This window comes from Euwallacea fornicatus, chromosome 24, assembly GCF_040115645.1.
Source record: "Euwallacea fornicatus isolate EFF26 chromosome 24, ASM4011564v1, whole genome shotgun sequence".
In the NCBI taxonomy this organism is placed as follows: domain Eukaryota; kingdom Metazoa; phylum Arthropoda; class Insecta; order Coleoptera; family Curculionidae; genus Euwallacea; species Euwallacea fornicatus.
Genome location: NC_089564.1, coordinates 3,005,464 through 3,024,777, shown reverse-complemented (window position 1 = coordinate 3,024,777; position 19,314 = coordinate 3,005,464). Strand labels below are relative to the sequence as shown.

General features: G+C 35.0%; 1 protein-coding gene and 1 pseudogene across 1 annotated transcript; both read left to right on the top strand.

Annotated features, from left to right (window-relative positions):
• Window positions 1-2,225: 2,225 nt before the first annotated feature.
• LOC136346659 (uncharacterized) lies at window positions 2,226-3,910 on the top strand. The gene has a single exon (XM_066295983.1). The coding sequence runs from the start codon at window positions 2,843-2,845 to the stop codon at window positions 3,908-3,910; it is 1,068 nt and encodes a 355-aa protein (XP_066152080.1). The 5' UTR covers window positions 2,226-2,842.
• Window positions 3,911-6,733: 2,823 nt separating this feature from the next.
• Window positions 6,734-19,314, top strand: part of LOC136346790 (histone-lysine N-methyltransferase SETMAR-like) — a 43,382-nt pseudogene continuing 30,801 nt past the window's right edge.

Genomic DNA, 19,314 nt, shown 5'->3' with positions numbered 1-19,314 from the left:
AATTTAATATTAGTTCTACCTATACAGACACGACAGATGGTTAGAGGCATGCCAAGAAATAGGGAAAAACCAGGGGAAAATATACTGGCAAAAAATTAAAAAACTTTCACTTTACAAAAAGACGAAACACATGAGCATAATCAATGAAGACGGAACAGAACATCATACGGACGGAGACAAAGCAAATGCGTTTGCCAGACACTTCCAAACAGCTTTCAGTACCTCAACAAATTCAAAATTGGACGAACAAAATTTGAATATAGTGAACAACTGGTGTGACAGTTTTTTTGGTGACATACCGGACAATGCATACCAACTAATCACAGAAACAGAGTACGATGCAGCCCTCACATATATCAAGGATACAGCACCAGGAAAAGACAAAATAAAAGGCAAAGTTGTAAGCCTAACCCCGGACACCCACCAACTTATACGACGACAAATGAACAAATGTATTGCCACCCAAAGAGTTCCAGAATCCTGGAAAATGGGAGTGATAATACCTATACCAAAAAATTGACTGGACCACACGCTCGCACCAAACTACAGACCTATTACGCTACTACCGGTGCTAAGCAAAATCCTTGAACATATTCTAAAAAACAGACTGCAACAACTGATCGGAAAACACATACCAAGCTATCAATTTGGCTTCAAACCAAAAAATTCTACCATACACCCGCTGTTCGCCCTGACGAACAACATACAAACTACGCAGCTGGCGGGGGGCAAAACGGCGAGCCTACTTATGGACATTAATAAGACTTTTGATAGTGTCTGGCACAGGGGGCTGCTATACAAATTAAACAAACTGAAAACACCAAAATACTTAATCTACTTAATCAAAAATCTGCTAGAAAACCGACAACTTCAGGTACGAATTGACACTGCCCTCTCCTTCCCTTTCTCCCCGGAACAGGGGCTACCACAGGCTTCGCCGCTCTCACCACTGCTCTACAATATATACTGCCACGACATATACAACTGTGATCTACAGGACAAGGAATATATAGACAAAACATCATACATTTTGCAATACGCGGACGACACAGCGCTGATTGCACACGACAAAACTACTAAGAAAGCCGTGGAAAAACTTCAGACGTTGACGAACAGAACCATGACATGGTTTTACAAATGGAGACTAACGCCAAACGACACGAAAAATCAACTTCTACTTTCAAATTACCACATCAAAGACAGTTCACCAACAATAATGACAGGCGGACACACGACTAAACCAAGAAACGACGTGAAGTATTTGGGAATAACAACAGACAATAAACTAAAATTTACGAAACACGTACGAAATATTCGACTAGAAATCATAAAAAGGGCAAAACACTTCCGAACACTGACATACAAAGACAAAGGAATTAGTATGGAAATCGCCATAAAAATATACAAAACCATATGCAGACCACTATTGGACTACGGGCACGTACTGAGGGCAAATGCAACAGAAAAAACAAGTAAACACATACAGACTACAGAACAGATTGCACTAAGACTAATCACAAAACTAAGACACCCCGAAAACCCGTTACACAACCCACCTAACCAACTACTGTATGAACGCACAAACATGATAAGAATAACAGGAAGACTACGACAACTACAGAACAGATGGAAAAAGAATACCAACAACTCAACTATACTGAGCCCACTTTGCTTAACGAGACAGACAAGACAATCCCGCCTCTTTTTCCCTTCGAACACCCTTTGAGAGCACTTCCAGAAGTAATGTGATAGTATTTAGTCACCAAAAGATTACCATTGTACCACAGGCAAAAAGACCTAACAGGTCGATAGCCTATTTCCGAGGAAATAAAGATTGTTTATATATATATATATATATATATATATATACAGGGTGTTTGGTTCACCGATACATATCCGAAAGGGGGTGGTAGGTGCGATGATTTGGAATGTATTGAACCATATATACTATTATACAAAGTGTTACGCATTTCGAGATATCGTCATTTTTCCAAATTTTACCATTTTCGCTGTTTACTTCCATATAAGTTAAAATAAAAATTTAGCTGAATGTTCGATCTGGCTCTACCTTTTTTCACATAAACTTGAATATGTATTTTATTGATATCAAACATCTAATGAAGTCTACATATTAAAAAAAAAATAATGTAGCCTTTTAAAGTTCGAAAAAAAAATTTCTTAAATATCAAACCTTGACTTTGTAAGCGAATACAAGAAAAGGTGCAAATGAAAGAGACGTTCAAATATCTCTAAAAACTTATTGAACTAATGCTCTTTCGAATGATATATTGAAAGACTCAGATTTAATGTCGCATAAGATATTTAATTAAAAAAAAATTAAAAATGCGGATATGGCGATTTAACAATATGAATAAAAATTAATTAGTAATTATTATTTATACATTAATTATACTATTTATTTAAGATTAATTATTATGCTCGAAATGAGATCCACCATTTCTGATACAACATCGGCATCTTCGTCGCATCTCTGTGGTGGTTACTCCTAGCTTCATTTCAACCTTCATGACTTTTGCTGCCCTATTAATTTTTTGAATGAGATGGTCTCGATCGTGAATTTCTTCATTGTATACCAGTTCCTTCATTCTTCCCCAGATATGATAATCTACTGGGGTCAGATCCGGAGATCTAGCAGGCCATAATATTGGTCCGTAAAAAAAATAATATAAAAATAAAATAAAATATCTGGTAAGCCATGATACTGGGTTGCTTAGTAACGAGATATGACAGACAGTGTTTTATTCAAAATTTTTTTAGTGGTCAATCGATGTATTTTATTTCGTATAATACTGTGATATTTCATTTTTAACGATTTAGATTAATGGCTGCATATTCAAATGTTGAATATGCTGATATACTTTTTATGTATGGCAGAGCTGACGGTAACGCAGCTGCCGCTCAGCGTTTATATCGTGAAAGATTTCCTCAAAGAAGAGTACCTAACGTAAAAGTATTCGCTAATACATATCGTAGAATGAGTGAAACTGGGAATTTATATCATCAAGATCCTAGACCGAATAACCAAAAATATCACGCTGAGGTGGACGTACAAATTTTTAATACGTTTGAAGCAGAGCCCACTACAAGCGTTAGGAAAGTAGCTGAACAACTCAACGTATCTACGTGGAAGGTGTGGTCAGTTCTACACTCTGAGAAATTGCACCCTTTTCATTACACACCCGTGCAAGGACTTGAGGAGGGAGATCCAATCCGAAGAACACATTTTTGTCGATTTATCTTACATGCGGATATTGAAGATGGAAGATTTCTTCGCAGGATTTTATGGACGGATGAATCTAAATTTTCCCGTGAAGGAGTTACCAACTTTCATAATTTGCATTATTGGGCTGAAGAAAATCCGCATATGAAAAAAGAAACTTCGTTTCAACATAAATTTAGTGTGAACGTATGGGCTGGTATAATAGGCAGGCTTTTGATTGGCCCATATTTTTTGCCAGACAATTTAAATGGCGAAAATTACCTAGAATTTTTAAGAAATCATTTACCAGATATTTTGGACGATATACCTTTAGATGTAAGAACGGAAATCATATTTCAAAACGATGGATGTCCTGCCCATTATCGGAAAACAATAAGGGAGTTTTTAAATAATCAGTTTCCCGAAAGATGGATAGGGCGAAACGGACCAATATTATGGCCTGCTAGATCTCCGGATCTGACCCCAGTAGATTATCATATCTGGGGAAGAATGAAGGAACTGGTATACAATGAAGAAATTCACGATCGAGACCATCTCATTCAAAAAATTAATAGGGCAGCAAAAGTCATGAAGGTTGAAATGAAGCTAGGAGTAACCACCACAGAGATGCGACGAAGATGCCGATGTTGTATCAGAAATGGTGGATCTTATTTCGAGCATAATAATTAATCTTAAATAAATAGTATAATTAATGTATAAATAATAATTACTAATTAATTTTTATTCATATTGTTAAATCGCCATATCCGCATTTTTAATTTTTTTTTAATTAAATATCTTATGCGACATTAAATCTGAGTCTTTCAATATATCATTCGAAAGAGCATTAGTTCAATAAGTTTTTAGAGATATTTGAACGTCTCTTTCATTTGCACCTTTTCTTGTATTCGCTTACAAAGTCAAGGTTTGATATTTAAGAAATTTTTTTTTCGAACTTTAAAAGGCTACATTATTTTTTTTTTAATATGTAGACTTCATTAGATGTTTGATATCAATAAAATACATATTCAAGTTTATGTGAAAAAAGGTAGAGCCAGATCGAACATTCAGCTAAATTTTTATTTTAACTTATATGGAAGTAAACAGCGAAAATGGTAAAATTTGGAAAAATGACGATATCTCGAAATGCGTAACACTTTGTATAATAGTATATATGGTTCAATACATTCCAAATCATCGCACCTACCACCCCCTTTCGGATATGTATCGGTGAACCAAACACCCTGTATATATATGTATATATATATATATATATATATTAGTTCTATTGACTTTATTTAAGTAGACATCTCCTCAAAGTTTAGAGCGTTGAATACCAGAGAGAAAACGAATTTAAGTTTGGTATAGTTCCGCAAAAGTCGCTAATTGGGACGAATTTGAGTACTTTGTTGCTCCCCTTCGTCCACCCTCCACGAATATACAGGGTGAGCCACGAGTAACGCCTCGGAATTTCATGACAAAGCCAAGAGATTTTGTAACTGTTTCCTTTTTGAGGTGTATACAGACTAACTAGAGCTACATTTTAAAATTATTTTCAAACTATACAGAGTGTCCCAAACACATATAATTGATCAAAGTTGCATTTTTTTAAATGGGATCCCCTATATATTATATAATTTTTGCACTCGACCATTAAAATAAAATTAAGTTGTATTAAGGTTTATGGTATCCAACTCTAGCAGTTTTTGAAATAATTCAGTTTTTGTCAAGATGCAAGATAATTTTCAACACCCAATCTCTAATCCCATATTTAAGTTTTTAAAACAAAATTTTAATAGGAAATCATCAAGGAACCAAATTTTGTACTGTAAGTTTCAGAAAGTCGGCGAATTGTACAGGGTGTTCTAAAAATCTAAAAAGCTAGATCACCTGGCCTTACCCCCATGGATTATTTTTTATGGGGGTATGTAGAAAATGAAGTTTATAAGATTCCTCCTACCACGACTGATGATATGAAAATAAGAATTAGAAATGTTTTTACCTCTATTACGCCACAAATGCTAGAAAATGTCGGAAAATCTTTTCAAGAAAGAATCAAAATATGCATAGAAGAAAATGGTCTTCATGTAGAACACCTGATATAATTTTTTTTAATTATACTTAGTTTTCTGCTTTTTGTTAATATTGTTAAAATTGTAATATACAAATATACGCAAGTAAATAATTAAATTGCATGGATATCTTAACAATTTCATATGGCATAATGTTAAAATTGGGGATTTAGATATTTTTATAAATATGTGTGTTTTTAGCGAAAATGAGTAGAGCTAGGTAGAGGGAATCCTAACGATATTCGATAGATAAGTAAATTTGGCATCTAACAGTAACACAACATACCGGGAGTCCCATTTAAATTAAAAAGTTATTAACAGTTAAAAGTTGAACGAATTTGGCGCTATTTTTAGAACACCCTGTACAAATTGGCCGACATTTTGAAACTTACAGTACAAAATTTGGTCCTTTGATGGTTTCCTATTAAAATTTTGTTTTAAAAACTTAAATATGGGATGATAGATTGAGAGTTGAAAATTATCTTGCATCTTGGCAAAAACTGAATTATTTCAAAAACTGCTAGAGTTGGATACCATAAACCTTAATACAACTTAATTTTATTTTAATAGTGGATTTCAAAAATTATATAATATACAGGGGATCCCATTTAAAAAAATGCAACTTTGATTAATTACATGTGTTTGGGACACTCTGTATACTTTGAAAATAATTTTAAAATGTAGCTCTAGTTAGTCTGTATACACCTCAAAAAAGAAACTGTTAAAAATGTCTTGGATTTGTCATGAAATTCCGAGGCGTTACTCGTGGCCCACCCTGTATACGATTAACGCAAAACTGCCATGATCGTATACAGAATTACTGGTAATTCAACGTATTCCTTTGGGGAAGTCATGGGGCATGAGGTAAGCCGTAAATTGGATCCAACCTCCCAAATATATACTGGGTGGTCCAATAAGAGCGCCTCGGATTTCTTTTTTTTCCCACTAATATTCAATTTGTATAAACTTTTGGTTGACAGAGACCATATAATTATTTAATATACTCTTTATATGTAAAGTGTTTTTTTTTTTAATTTACAACAATAAACTTAGAAATCGCGGTGTGCAAATACTTTTTGCCGCCACTGTATATCATTTCATACGGAAAACCATTCTGAAATCAAGACCTCGAATTAAAAAAAAATTATAACCCAAAAGCTAGTGAGCTTTCAAAATATACATATATTGATTAAATATACTCTTTACCTCATGCGCTGTCACTTCCCCAAGGGAGCACGTGGAATTACCAGTGACCTTGTATATACGAACAGGCAAAATAAAATGTTTACGAACATGGAGTGCCGTTGCCTTTTATTTACCAAAACCTTGATACCAGATAGAGTTGCAAAAAATGCAACATTTCTGTTTGTTTATTGATATGCTTTGAAACGTACCATACTCTGAAAGTTTATTAAAATGCTTTCATTTTTTTTTTTTTTTTTTTTTTTTTGAGAGAGGAGGGAGAGGATAAACTTTAACTTTTCATTTTAATATTCCCGCACATTGTCCACCATCAGTACTTACCATACCACCGTATCACGGATTGACCCAATTAATTGCAACGCGTCACACTGCCTTAACCGTATATTGACGCATCGACGGAAAAATGCGGGAACACAAGATTTTACTCAATTATTAGGTCGTGTAGTATGAAATGAGTAGATTCTCGAAATGCCACATTCAACTGCGAATAACTTCACTCTAAATCTACATTTGGACTTGACTTTTTTATGTGGAAAAGGCACATTCTTCCTCTTTCGATCAGAGTTTAAAGTGTTAAAAATTATCGAAAACTTTTATTTTTATAAAAACTTTCGTGCAGCCATGCAAAATAGTGAAATTCGTTTGTTAATGAAATATGAGTTCCACCGTGGAACCACAACAGCTCAGAAGGCTCGCAATATTAATGATGTGTTTGGTACTGAAGTCACTTCACAGCAAACAGTATCTCGTTGGTTCATGAAATTTCGTTCTGGCAATTTTGACCTAACAAATGAACCACGTGGACGACCTGAAACTCAAGTGGACAACGATCATCTGAAAGTCGTGGTGGAAGCGAATCCACGTCAAAGTGGGTTCGAATTTTCGTTAATATTCAGTGTAACCAAAAAAACAATGTTGACTCATTTGACTGAAATTGGTAAGGTGAAGAAGCTGGACAAGCGGGTACCGCATGAGTTGAGCGACATACAGAAAGAACCACGTCTCGAAGCTTGTGTTTCTTTGTGGTGCCGGTATAATAACGATCCATTTTTGAATCGGATTGTTACTTGTGATGAGAAATGGATCCTATATGACAATACCAAACGTTCATCGCAGTGGTTGGATCGAGATGAACCACCACCAAAACATCGTGCGAAAAAAAATCTTCATCAAAAGAAGCTTATGATGTTTGTTTGGTGGTCTAACGCAGGTGTCACGAGCGGGACTCAACCTGGACCGAAGGACAATCGGCTATGAACTCGTAGAGAGTGAGTGTAAGTGGAGAGCGTTTGAGTGCATGGTCAAGAAGATCATGCGCAAGAAGATTGAGCGGGACCGGTAGAGAAGGACAAGGACGGAAGCATAGAGAGTAGCTCTTAAGACCGGGTGCCCCGAAGGAATGCCTACCAGGCGATACCGGGGCCATAAGAAGAGAGGGGGTGGTTTTAGTGGGTAGGCGGGCATAGGCTCGAATCCCACACTACCCAACCCGGAGCGGCCGGGTGTCTTTTTGAAGATTTCCACCTTCTCGGGACAGAAAAAAAAAACGCAGGTGTCATCCATCACAGCTTCATAAAATCTGGTGAATCGATTACGGCTGATGTCTACTGCCGACAACTGACCGAAATGATGAGGCAACTGACAGTTAAGCAGCCAAGATTAGTCAATCGAGGCGCACCGCTATTGTTGCTGGACAACGCTCGGCCACACACCGCACAAGTCACCTTGGTCAAGCTACAGGAGTTGGAATTGGAAACTCTTCGTCATCCACCGTATTCACCCGACTTAGCACCCACTGATTACCACTTCTTTCAAAATTTGGATAACTTCTTGGTAGGGAAAACATTCAACTCCGACGAGGCTGTCAAAGCTGCCTTCCACGAGTTTATCGATTCCCGGCCTGCAGGCTTTTACAGCAGGGGAATCAATGAATTTCCCGTTAAATGGCAGAAGTGTATTAATAATGGTGGTGCATGTTTCGATTGGCAATAAAAACATTTCATATGAAAAATAATTGACTAAAGTTTCAATTCAATTCTACTCATTTGATACTACACGACCTAATATTTTACTTAGTGAAAGAGTTGACAGGATAAATGCGCACTGTATCACTTAAGCTATGAGCCACCGTACATTGTCACTGTAGAAAATGGCGAAATTATCTGTCCAGGACAGATTTAGGTGCGTTTCCTTAATTACTTACCGCATTATGAATACATCCATATTATGAACTATACCTCCTCCTCCGTCATATAAAAATCAAGTGAGGACTTGTTTTAACTTTGCCGAGTAACCCATGATAAACCGATTAGGAATCATACGAAACAGCACATGCAATGAGCTTGTCAATTATCTGAACTATTATTTTTTATAACAAAAAAAAAAGAAATGACCTTAATGGTTTTGGATACTTATCTATGAATATACTTTGTCACGCATAATTGGAGCTCTTTGACATCGTAACCTGAAATCAATACATTTTCCATATACTTACATGCCATCATTCTCTTTAAATTTGTATGGTCTAGATTCTCGAACAAACAAAGTATCCTCGAGTGGCAGTTTGTATGGCGAATAAGAGTAAATAACTAAAATTATGTCAAAGAATATAAAATGTTTTACGTCTATTTTTGTCTATTTTTTTTAATAATCTACGATAATTATTATATTAAAGATTATTAAATGGATATATCGTGTGTCCGGGAAGGTCATGTCATAAGTTTTAGGGGTGTAGAGAAAGCTGAAATAACGCTAGTATTTGATATGGGCAAAATCGAAGCGACTTTTGTTCCTAAGTTATCCGCTCTCAAAGTAAAAAGTTTTAAAAAAGCATTTTTGCTGTGCCTTTTAAACAATTACCATGGTAACAATAAAATTTGGGCTGTTCAAGTTCAAGTAACTTGCAGTCGTGCTTATTTTAAAATATAAACAGATGTTTCATATGTCTTCCTCATGCGAGGAAATCCAAAATTTCTCATTTAGATTCGCTCATCAATCATTCGTTTTTCAGTCAGTTCACTAAATCAGTATTTTTTTTTATTATAGCTTGATTTTTTCGTAATTTTCCTGCAAAAAAAGACATACAGTGGTGGCCATTGAAATAGAGCCGGTTCAAAGAAATACAGTCACTCAAAAAAGTATCCGTACAGTCGGAAAAAAATTCTGTAAACCGTAACTTTTGACTGATTTTGTTCGAATTTTGTATAATGAAAATTCAAACCGAAACTCAATTTGCGTAATTGAGCAACTTTTGAAAATTTAACTTTTAGAGTGCTTTCCAGCGTTTAAAAAAAACTCCGTTTTGAAAACTTCTTGTGCGGTGGAAATTTTTCAATGTGGGTCTAACATTCTTGCAGAGAGGATTTTTCTTCATATATCCTGAAAATTTGATCAAAATCGAACAGCAAATAAGGGAGTTGCAGCTTTTTAAAGTCGTCGAAAATGTCAAAGTTTCGTCATTTTGCGCGAAAATTGTCACTCTTTGGCGTTTTTGACGACTTTAAAAAGCTGCAACTCCCTTATTTGCTGTTCGATTTTGATCAAATTTTCAGGATATATGAAGAAAAATCCTCTCTGCAAGAATGTTAGACCCACATTGAAAAATTTCCACCGCACAAGAAGTTTTCAAAACGGAGTTTTTTTTTAACGCTGGAAAGCACTCTAAAAGTTAAATTTTCAAAAGTTGCTCAATTACGCAAATTGAGTTTCGGTTTGAATTTTCATTATACAAAATTCGAACAAAATCAGTCAAAAGTTACGGTTTACAGAATTTTTTTCCGGCTGTACGGATACTTTTTTGAGTGACTGTATATTGCTTGGGAAATAAAGTTTTAATATCACATCGAATTAGTATAATAATTGTATATTGTAAATATATAATAAGGAAAGAAAACTTTAACAAAAAACTTAAGTTTTTAAAATTGCATAAACATAATATTTAACGAATAAATGGAACAAATCAACACGAACAATTGGTCATAAAAATAGAGCCAACCGAAGATAGAGGCGTAATTAATAATACTTTGCAGTTTCAAAATGATTAAATAACGCTTAAACTCTCTTTAAACTCTTAATAACTTTAAACTCTTTGTTATATGACTATTATGTTTAATAACTCCGGCGCTCCTTCTAGGCATAGAACTTAGAGACCTTTGACACACGTCTAATGGTATTCCTTCTCTTTCTGCCTTGATCACCTCCCAGAGTTCGTCCTTGTTTTTCGTTTTATGTTTGCCAACAGCATTCTTGAGGACAGTCCATGAGTTCTCAATAGGATTAAGGTCCGGCGATTGGGAGGGCCAAGGTAACAAATCCACATTATTATCATTTAAAAATGTTCTCGTTCTCCTAGACGTGTGCTTCGGGTCGTTGTCTTGTTGGTACTTCCATATTAGCGGCATGGTTTCCTCTGCAAAAGGCAACATAATATCTCGAAGAATGTGGACATATTCATGTTGATCCATGGTTTCTTTAATTCAGTAAATTGTTCCTACACCATACCATGAAAAGGCTCCCCAAAGCTTTATGTTACCACCTCCATATTTAACTGTTTTAATGGTGCGTTTATGGTAATAATTCCTGGTTGCGTGGTCTTCTGACATGGTGTCTCCCATTAGATCCTATTAGATTTATTTTTGTTTCATCGCTCCATAAAATAAAGCGCCATTTTTTTATTCCCTCTTTACCATCCCAGTTCAAATGGTATTGGGCGAATTTTAAAAATCGCTTAATGTTCTTGGAGGATAATAAAGGAACTTTTCTGGCTATTCTGCCGTGTAAATTATTTGTCTGAAGCCTTTTTCGAATAGTTCTTGTACTTTTTTCCAAATCTAGTTCAGTTTTAATACTGATAGACGTCTTGAAGGGATCTTTTTTGAAGACTCGAACAATTTGCCTCTTTGTATGAGGACTTGTTTTTCTCTTCGCTCCACGATTTTCCAGATTTGGTGGTTTCCTTATAGGATTTTCAATTATTTTTTTTGAGCACCCGATATGTCTTGCAATTTCTCTTAGCGATTTTCCCTCTTTCCGCGGTATTAAGATCGCCACTCTTTCCTCTTCCATGCAATGAACGTCACGGCCCAATTTCATCTGAGTTATTCTTCAGTACTTCGCTAAATGTTAAAAAGGAAATCACGGTGATAACTTAAAGCAAACGACAAGTTCAAACTTGAAGGAACACTAGTATTATATATTTTATTTTTCACGTCTCTATTTTAGTGACCAGACAAATTGAAACCGAACAAGACCAAACAAGTTTAAATTTTTATCATGTTCACTTACAATTTTCGTTTCGGTACGCATTTGAAATAATTCCTATTGGACATGCATAGGAATTATATAGAGGTTCATCAAAATGTTTCTAAAAAGTTCTAGCACTGAATTCTACCAAAAGTATCAGCTGGCTCTATTTCAATGGCCACCGCTGTATATCTGCGTTTATTCGATATCCTGTGCCGTTTTTGAGAAAATGGCATTTCATTATCGACATGCACATTACACGCCAACGATTTTAATTCAAATGAAACACCAATCTATTCAAGAAATATTATGTATTACAGGTAAAGTTATAAGAAACGTTTGGCCATCCTAGTAAAATTTTGGAATTTACCAAGGAGTATGCAAATATGCATTTAATGTTCGGGCTTGCGCACGGTAATTCTGTCGAAGCTGCTGCGTTACAGTCGAAAGCGCTCATATTAAACATTCTTGATAACTTTAGCTGTAATATACAGGGTGTCTGTAAAACATCTGTACAAAATCCTACCACATATTCCTGGGGTGAGAATATGATGTTTTAACCTAAATTGTCTAATCCAAAAGTGGACGGTTTTAGAAAGACAGGGTGTCAAAGTTAAGATTAAAAAATCGAAAAAAAAATTAATAACTTCGTTGATAATGCTGCTATCCACACAAAATGTCGTATCGGGGAGTTTTTAGGGGTGAGAAATCATAATCTGTATAAGTTTTCGATGCACATTGTAGAGGACGTGGTTAGCGCTCCATGAACCCTCTTTAAAAGGGCATAACTTTTTTATCACCCGGTATAAAATTTATTTATGACTAAATTTGTGTTTTCCTACGTGTTTTAAGAAAAAAAGGTCTACTTGATAGAAATCTCTACAAGCACTCTTTCTTGAGATATTTAATTTTTAAAATTTGCCGCATCTCTAGTGCAGTAATTATGCGCACAGTTGAATTTCTCGTGAACTACTTGAAAACGCAATTTTTACTAATAAATCTTGCACTTCATAAGCAATTGTATTTTTTTTATTATTTGCTTTCATTAAATCCTCGAAATGATTTCCGCTAACATCCCTACAAAGATTAATTCGACATAAAAAGTCAAAATGGGCCCTCGTCGTTTCTTAAATTATCCACTGAATTTTGAATTCATCTCCACAGATCCTCTTCGTTATTTACGGGCGTTGAGTATACCATGGACTTTAAAGTTCCCCATAAAAAATAATTAAGTGGAGTTAAATCGGGGGAGTGTGGTGGCCAGATGACTGGAGCATTATTTCTTCTACCGATCCATCTGTGTTGATTCAAGTAGTTGCGAACATCTATGCTAAAATGTGGCGGAGCACTATCGTGCATAAACTACATGTCTTGCCGAAGTTATAGAGGTATATCGTCTAATAAGTTTGGAAGTACATTTTGATCATGGTCCAAATAATCTTGATCGTTTAAGCGAAAAGGCAAAATCAGTGGATCGATAATAAAATTATTATTTACTCCTGCTCACACATTAATTCTAAATTCACGTCGATAATGCGCAATTTTAGTAGTTGACTAATAAATAAGCTATTAGCATATCAGTCATTTCAACATATGTGTAAGCTTCGGCCATTTTAAAACACGAAATTGCACAAAATTTGAAAATGTATTAACAACCTTGACACGTTTTGACTATTGTACTACTATATGTACCTGCTTTATACGAGCAAGCATGATTTTATCAACAAAAAAATACTTCAAATAACTCAAGAAGACCCATTTTAACTTTTTATTTCGAATTAATCTTTGTAGAGATGTTCACGGAGATCATTTCGAACATTAATAATTAATCATTAATAGAACATTAATAAAAGCGAACAATTAAAAAATATATACAATTACTTATGAAGTGCGCGATTTATTAGTAAAAATTGCATTTTCAAATAGTTTACGAGATATTCAACTGTGAGCATAGTTACTGCACTAGAGATGCGGCAAACTGTAAAAATCAAATATCTCAAGAAAGAATGCTTGTAGAAAATTCTACCAAGGGACCTTTTCTTCCTAAAACACGTAGGAAAATACAAATTTAATCGTAAATAAATTTTATACCGGGTGATAAAAAAATTATGCCCTTTTAAAGAGGGTTCATCGAGTGCTGACCACATCCTCTACATTGTGCATCGAAAATGTAAACTAATTTTGATTTCTCACCCTTAAAAACCTCCCGATACGACATTTTGTGTAGATGTAGCAGAATTACCAACGAAATTATTAATTTTTTTCGATTTTTTAATCTTAACTTTGACACCCTGTATTTCTAAAACCGTCCACTTTTGGATTAAACAAATTAGGTTAAATCATTATATTCTCACCCCAAAAATATGTGGTAGGATATTGTACAGACCTTTTACTGACACTCTGTATACCATTATTTTTATAACAAATTGCTATTTTACTTGATTCCCAGTTATTAGCATGTATGGTGTATGTTAATAATAGGTACAAGACTTTAATTAAAGCGAGCTTTTTCGCAGGAAAATTATGAAAAAATCAAGCTATGAAAAAAATACTGATTTCGTTAATTCGCTCAAAAAATTCTTAAGTCTCAATGAGAAGTTTTGACTTCGCCTGTATGAGACTTATGAAACATCTGTTTAAGTACTAAAATAATCCACGACTGTGAGTTAATTGAACCTCCCAACTTTTATCGTTACCATGGTAATTGTTCAAAAGTTACAGTAAAAATACCTTTTCCAACTTCTTACTTTGAAAGTCAATAACTTGGTAACGAAAGCCACTAGGACGGTTTAAAGAAGTATTAGCGTTATTTTAACCTTCTTTACACTCCTAGAATTTGACATTACCTTTCCGCACACCCTGTATGTTAATAATTAGAGTGACTTAAATTTGCACGCCATTTAAACACTAGTTTTGGAACAAATCCTAGGAATCTGAAATAAAATGTAAGCATGTTGCGACCTGCTCTGTTTAATTAACTGATAAGCAAATTAAACAAATGCTATTTAGTTTAACTGAAGCTCAGACAATGGTTTGTCCCATTACTACACTTAAAACATATACGATGGTTCCGAGATCACTGTAGCAGATGCAAAAAAAATGATTTTACCTCATTTTCTTTCTGTTAAGGCTGGTCCTGTGTGCCTGTATAGTCTAGTTCTTTATCATAATCACTGCCAGAAGTTTTCGCTACTAGCTAAGTCCCGTTGAAGAAGAAAACTAATAACCGTTAAAAATCAAAACAACGATTAATTATTATTTATCAATGGATTAGCAAATGCCGTGATCTATGCGTTGTAATGTGTAGTAAAATGTATTCATTTACATAATAAATATTTATTTCATCGTTTTGTTCGTCAATTCGATCAAATGAGCAGGAACTGCTACAAAACTTGGTAATATACAACAGCGCCTCATTAAGCTATTTTAATGCAGACTTAACATTGATTTATCAGTTGCTGATTCATACTTCTTACGACTTTGTTGGAAGTGGGTCGAAAACGCCCATCTGCACTTAAGTACTTAAATGTGTATATACCTGTAATATTTTCTGGTCAGTTCGTTCTTTATCATTAAAACTTTAGGTGCTATGATCTAATGAGATATTTGTCTGCATTTTATTTTGATAAGTTGGACGCCAATGACTAAAGAAAGTTATTAAACTCGCAATGAAGATGTAGTTGAATACTAGAAACTAATCCTTAAGCTGTCCCAGTATAAGGACTCCAATGTAAAGGACGCGTAATGGTGTATGAATGTTGTGTGGTAGATAGATGGAAAGAGCTTCATGTCATTAATTTCTCTCATTGTGCAGAATGCCCCATTTTTTACATATTTATCGAAAATCCCTCTTATTAATGGAGACAGCAGGATGCGGTTTTCGCGAACATTGTTTACATCATTCTGAAACGAACAAAAGTATAAACAGATTTTTCATGGCTTTTTTGGTTTTTCTATTTCAACGTAAATTTTTAAATTTTGATATTTTTGTCGACATAAATAAAATTAAAAAAAAAAAAAAAACGTTTTGAGTTTTCATGACGAGTCCAATTATCTAATAAGAAACAGGGCCTGCGATGAAAAGAATCGTAAGTTTAGCTGATTTCAGCTTACCCAAATATTACAAGAAGAAACCAGCTAAACCTCTAGGTTCTATGCGAGAAAATGTATGGAATATCGTTTACACTTTTCTAAAACGTAAAGTGGCGAACAACCGACTTATTAGACAGGTCACAACATTTTTTCAAAATTCTCCTTTTCAGGATCTTTGTAAATAACGGCGAGATATTTTCGGAGGTAATTTTAGAGATTAAAATTAGTAAAAGTTTTTTCAACATCCGCCAAAAATTGTTTCTTAAAGGGGCCGGATCCCTTACAGGAGGAATTCTGAAAATGGTTTTTTCGCGATATTTTCAAGACGATTTCCGCCAAATTTATAAAATTCGTTCGAATACTTTAATAAGTTGGAATGGGAAAACTTTTTTTGTGTTAACAATTTGAGATTTTAGTCGGAGGTGTCACACACACGGAGTCTCCCATGTAAATGTTGCCTCAACTTTTGTTTGTGACATATCTTAATTTTTGAATTCGAATTACTAAATAGCGAATATTTTTAAGCAAAAATGGTCTTGTTTCATCTTGTACATGCCGTTTTTCAGAAAAATTAGTCTTTATAAACCGATGGACGATTACATGCAGAGCGAAATCTATGAACAAAAATATAGAGGAACCGTTGAAATGAGCAGAGGCCATTTTCAACATTTTGTTGCGAATAAGTGACAAATCCATCATAATCTTAATCTTGTTATTGCTGGTTAATAAAAGATATTTCTATTACAAGGATAGCTACTATCTTTATAAAAATGCATTTCGATGTCCATGTGATCGTGCATCGGTCCTAAAAAACCCATTTTTCTGGAAAACGGTCTCTCCAAACGACATGAAATAAAAGGACCTTTTTTACTTAAAAATATTTGCAATTCAGTAATTTAATGTTAAAAATTAAGAAATGTCACAAAAAAAATTGGTATAACATTTACGGAGTGTACTGACTGAAATTTGAAATTGTTAACATAAAAAAAGCTTTCCCATTTCAACTTTTTACTGTATACCGAATTTCATAACTTTAGCCCAAACCGTTTCGAAAATATTGTGAAAAAGCGGAATTCCTCGTTTAAAAAACAATTTTTGGGGTATGTTTACAAGTACAAGAACTTTTTTATTATTTTAATCTTTAGTATGACTCCCCAAAGAATTTCGACATTATATCCGGATATCTTGTGTAATGAAAACCACAGGGGGCCATATCAAACCTGTGTGTTGAAACCTTCCATCACTACCCAAAAAAGTAGACATTCTCGAAAACTCCATTCTTATATCTTAACGAATTGCCAGGATATCACACAAACAGATCGAAAATGGGACACTGTACCTAATTGACAAGGTGTTACACATAAAGCTTCAGATTTTATCTCTATCTTAAGGAATTATTAAGATATCGTATTTTAATGCGAGCCGCTCATGTGCTTTTTGTAATTTACGGGGCAATAAAGTTTTAATTATAATCTTTTATCCCACGATTGCTGAACTGATTAGTCTGTACAATTTCGCAACATCTATTGGAAATTAAAGTTAAAAGTACCTTTTTTCCTTGCATACACCGTTGCAAATATTTCGACAACGTAAACTGATGTGAAAAAAAGGCACTCGGCCAAGAAACTTCTGGATTCCGAAAAAGGAATTCAAATTTAAGAAAATGAACAGCAGTACATCAAAAAAGTTAAGAGTCGAAAAAAGGGAGCTTAAATCTGAAAACATTTTATGCTCCAAATTTTGCGTTATAATACCAACAATAAATAAATTACAAGATATTACCTCAAGTCCGTGTTGTGTTCGGTAAGAACATTTTCGATTTGTCCAGTTATCGCAATTTTACCACGGTGACAGCAAAAACAACAATCCTTAATGACCATGAAATATTGTGAAATTTTCGGAAATTTTATGATTAGTAGGTAACGATTAGTAAAAATTAAAAATTTGAGAATAATATTTCAAATGCAACAAAGCCTTCGACACGGTTTGGCATAAAGGACTATTGTACAAACTCTTCGAACTACAAACACCAAAATGCTTGATAACAACTATAAAAAACATCCTTGAAAACAGACAACTAGAAGTTCATATAGACAATACTCTATCGTTCTCTTTTTCCCCACAACAAGGCCTACCGCAGGGCTCTCCACTTTCTCCTCTATTCTACAACATATACTGCTATGACATATACAATCATAACCTTCAAGACAACGACCACATAGACAAAGCGGCATACATTTTACAATACGCGGATGACACGGCGCTTATAGTACATGACAAAAACACCAAGAAGGCTGTAGAAAGACTCCAAACACTTACTAACCAAACAATGAAGTGGTTTTACGTATGGAGGCTGATGCCAAATGCTGGCAAAAACCAGCTTCTATTGTTAAACCACCGAATTAAACCAAACTCCCCAACAATAACAGCGGACGGACAAGTAACAGAACCAAAGAATGACGTAAAATACCTAGGAATGATACTCGACTCCAAACTGAAGTTCACTAAACATGTAAAGAACATGAGAACAGAAACAATCAAAAGGGCAAAGCATTTCCGGTCACTAACATACAAAGACAAAGGGATCAGCACAAAGACTGCAACAAAAATACAGTAGGTCAAAAAAGTGTTCATACACCCAGGCGAATGACGTTTATTTACATTTTTTTCTTAACTTAAAAACAATTGAGATAAAAAAATAATTAATCCACACAAATAAGGCACTATTACATTGATGTCTAAAAAAAAATGATCAAAAAACTGTTTCTTTGCACAAAAAAATCTAAGGAAAATGTCTTCAGGTATGCCCAAAAAAGTATTCATACACCACCGAAAATGAACATTTGTAACTTTAAACACCAATACAATGAAATCATTAATATTTTGTGAGATAACCCTTAACATCAATCACAGCTTGCAAACGACGATTCATTGATTCCACCAAATTACAAGTAATACTTTCAGGTATTTTAGACCATTCGTGTAAAATAATATTTTTTAGTTGTTCTTTACTTCCCCCCCGTGGTGTCTCCACCTTGTCGTGGTGGGGGGGCTTGTACTTATCCGAGGATCCCGAAGGCCATGCCGGTGGTAGCTTAGCTACCGGTGGGTCTAACCTTGCTGGACGGGCGGAGGGAGAGGATAAGGACTAAGAGAGACACAAGAAAGATGCAATGAGTGAACTAAAAGGAAAAGTACCCCAGGCGGGTAAAAATCCCGCCGCCGACTCCGACCGGGTGGAAGCCCCGGTGGCCGGCGCTGGCCCCACGGATTCTGGGGGGGGCCAAGGTTACTCAAGGCTGTTTAGGGGAGTGCATTTAGAGAGGCGTGTGTCGGAACCCTCCATGGGGGTTTTTGACGTACGACGGGAAGGGACAGATGATAGGACAACACAAGACAGGACAACATATGACAGAGAGGGGGGATCAAAGAAAAGAAAAGTTTTGGATACATCTATAGGGAAAAATTATGAAGAAGAATTATACA

What these genes read in the sequence shown, in the direction of transcription:
- LOC136346659 (XM_066295983.1), top strand. Translation starts at nt 2,843, where the DNA reads ATGGCTGCATATTCAAATGTTGAATATGCTGATATACTTTTTATGTAT.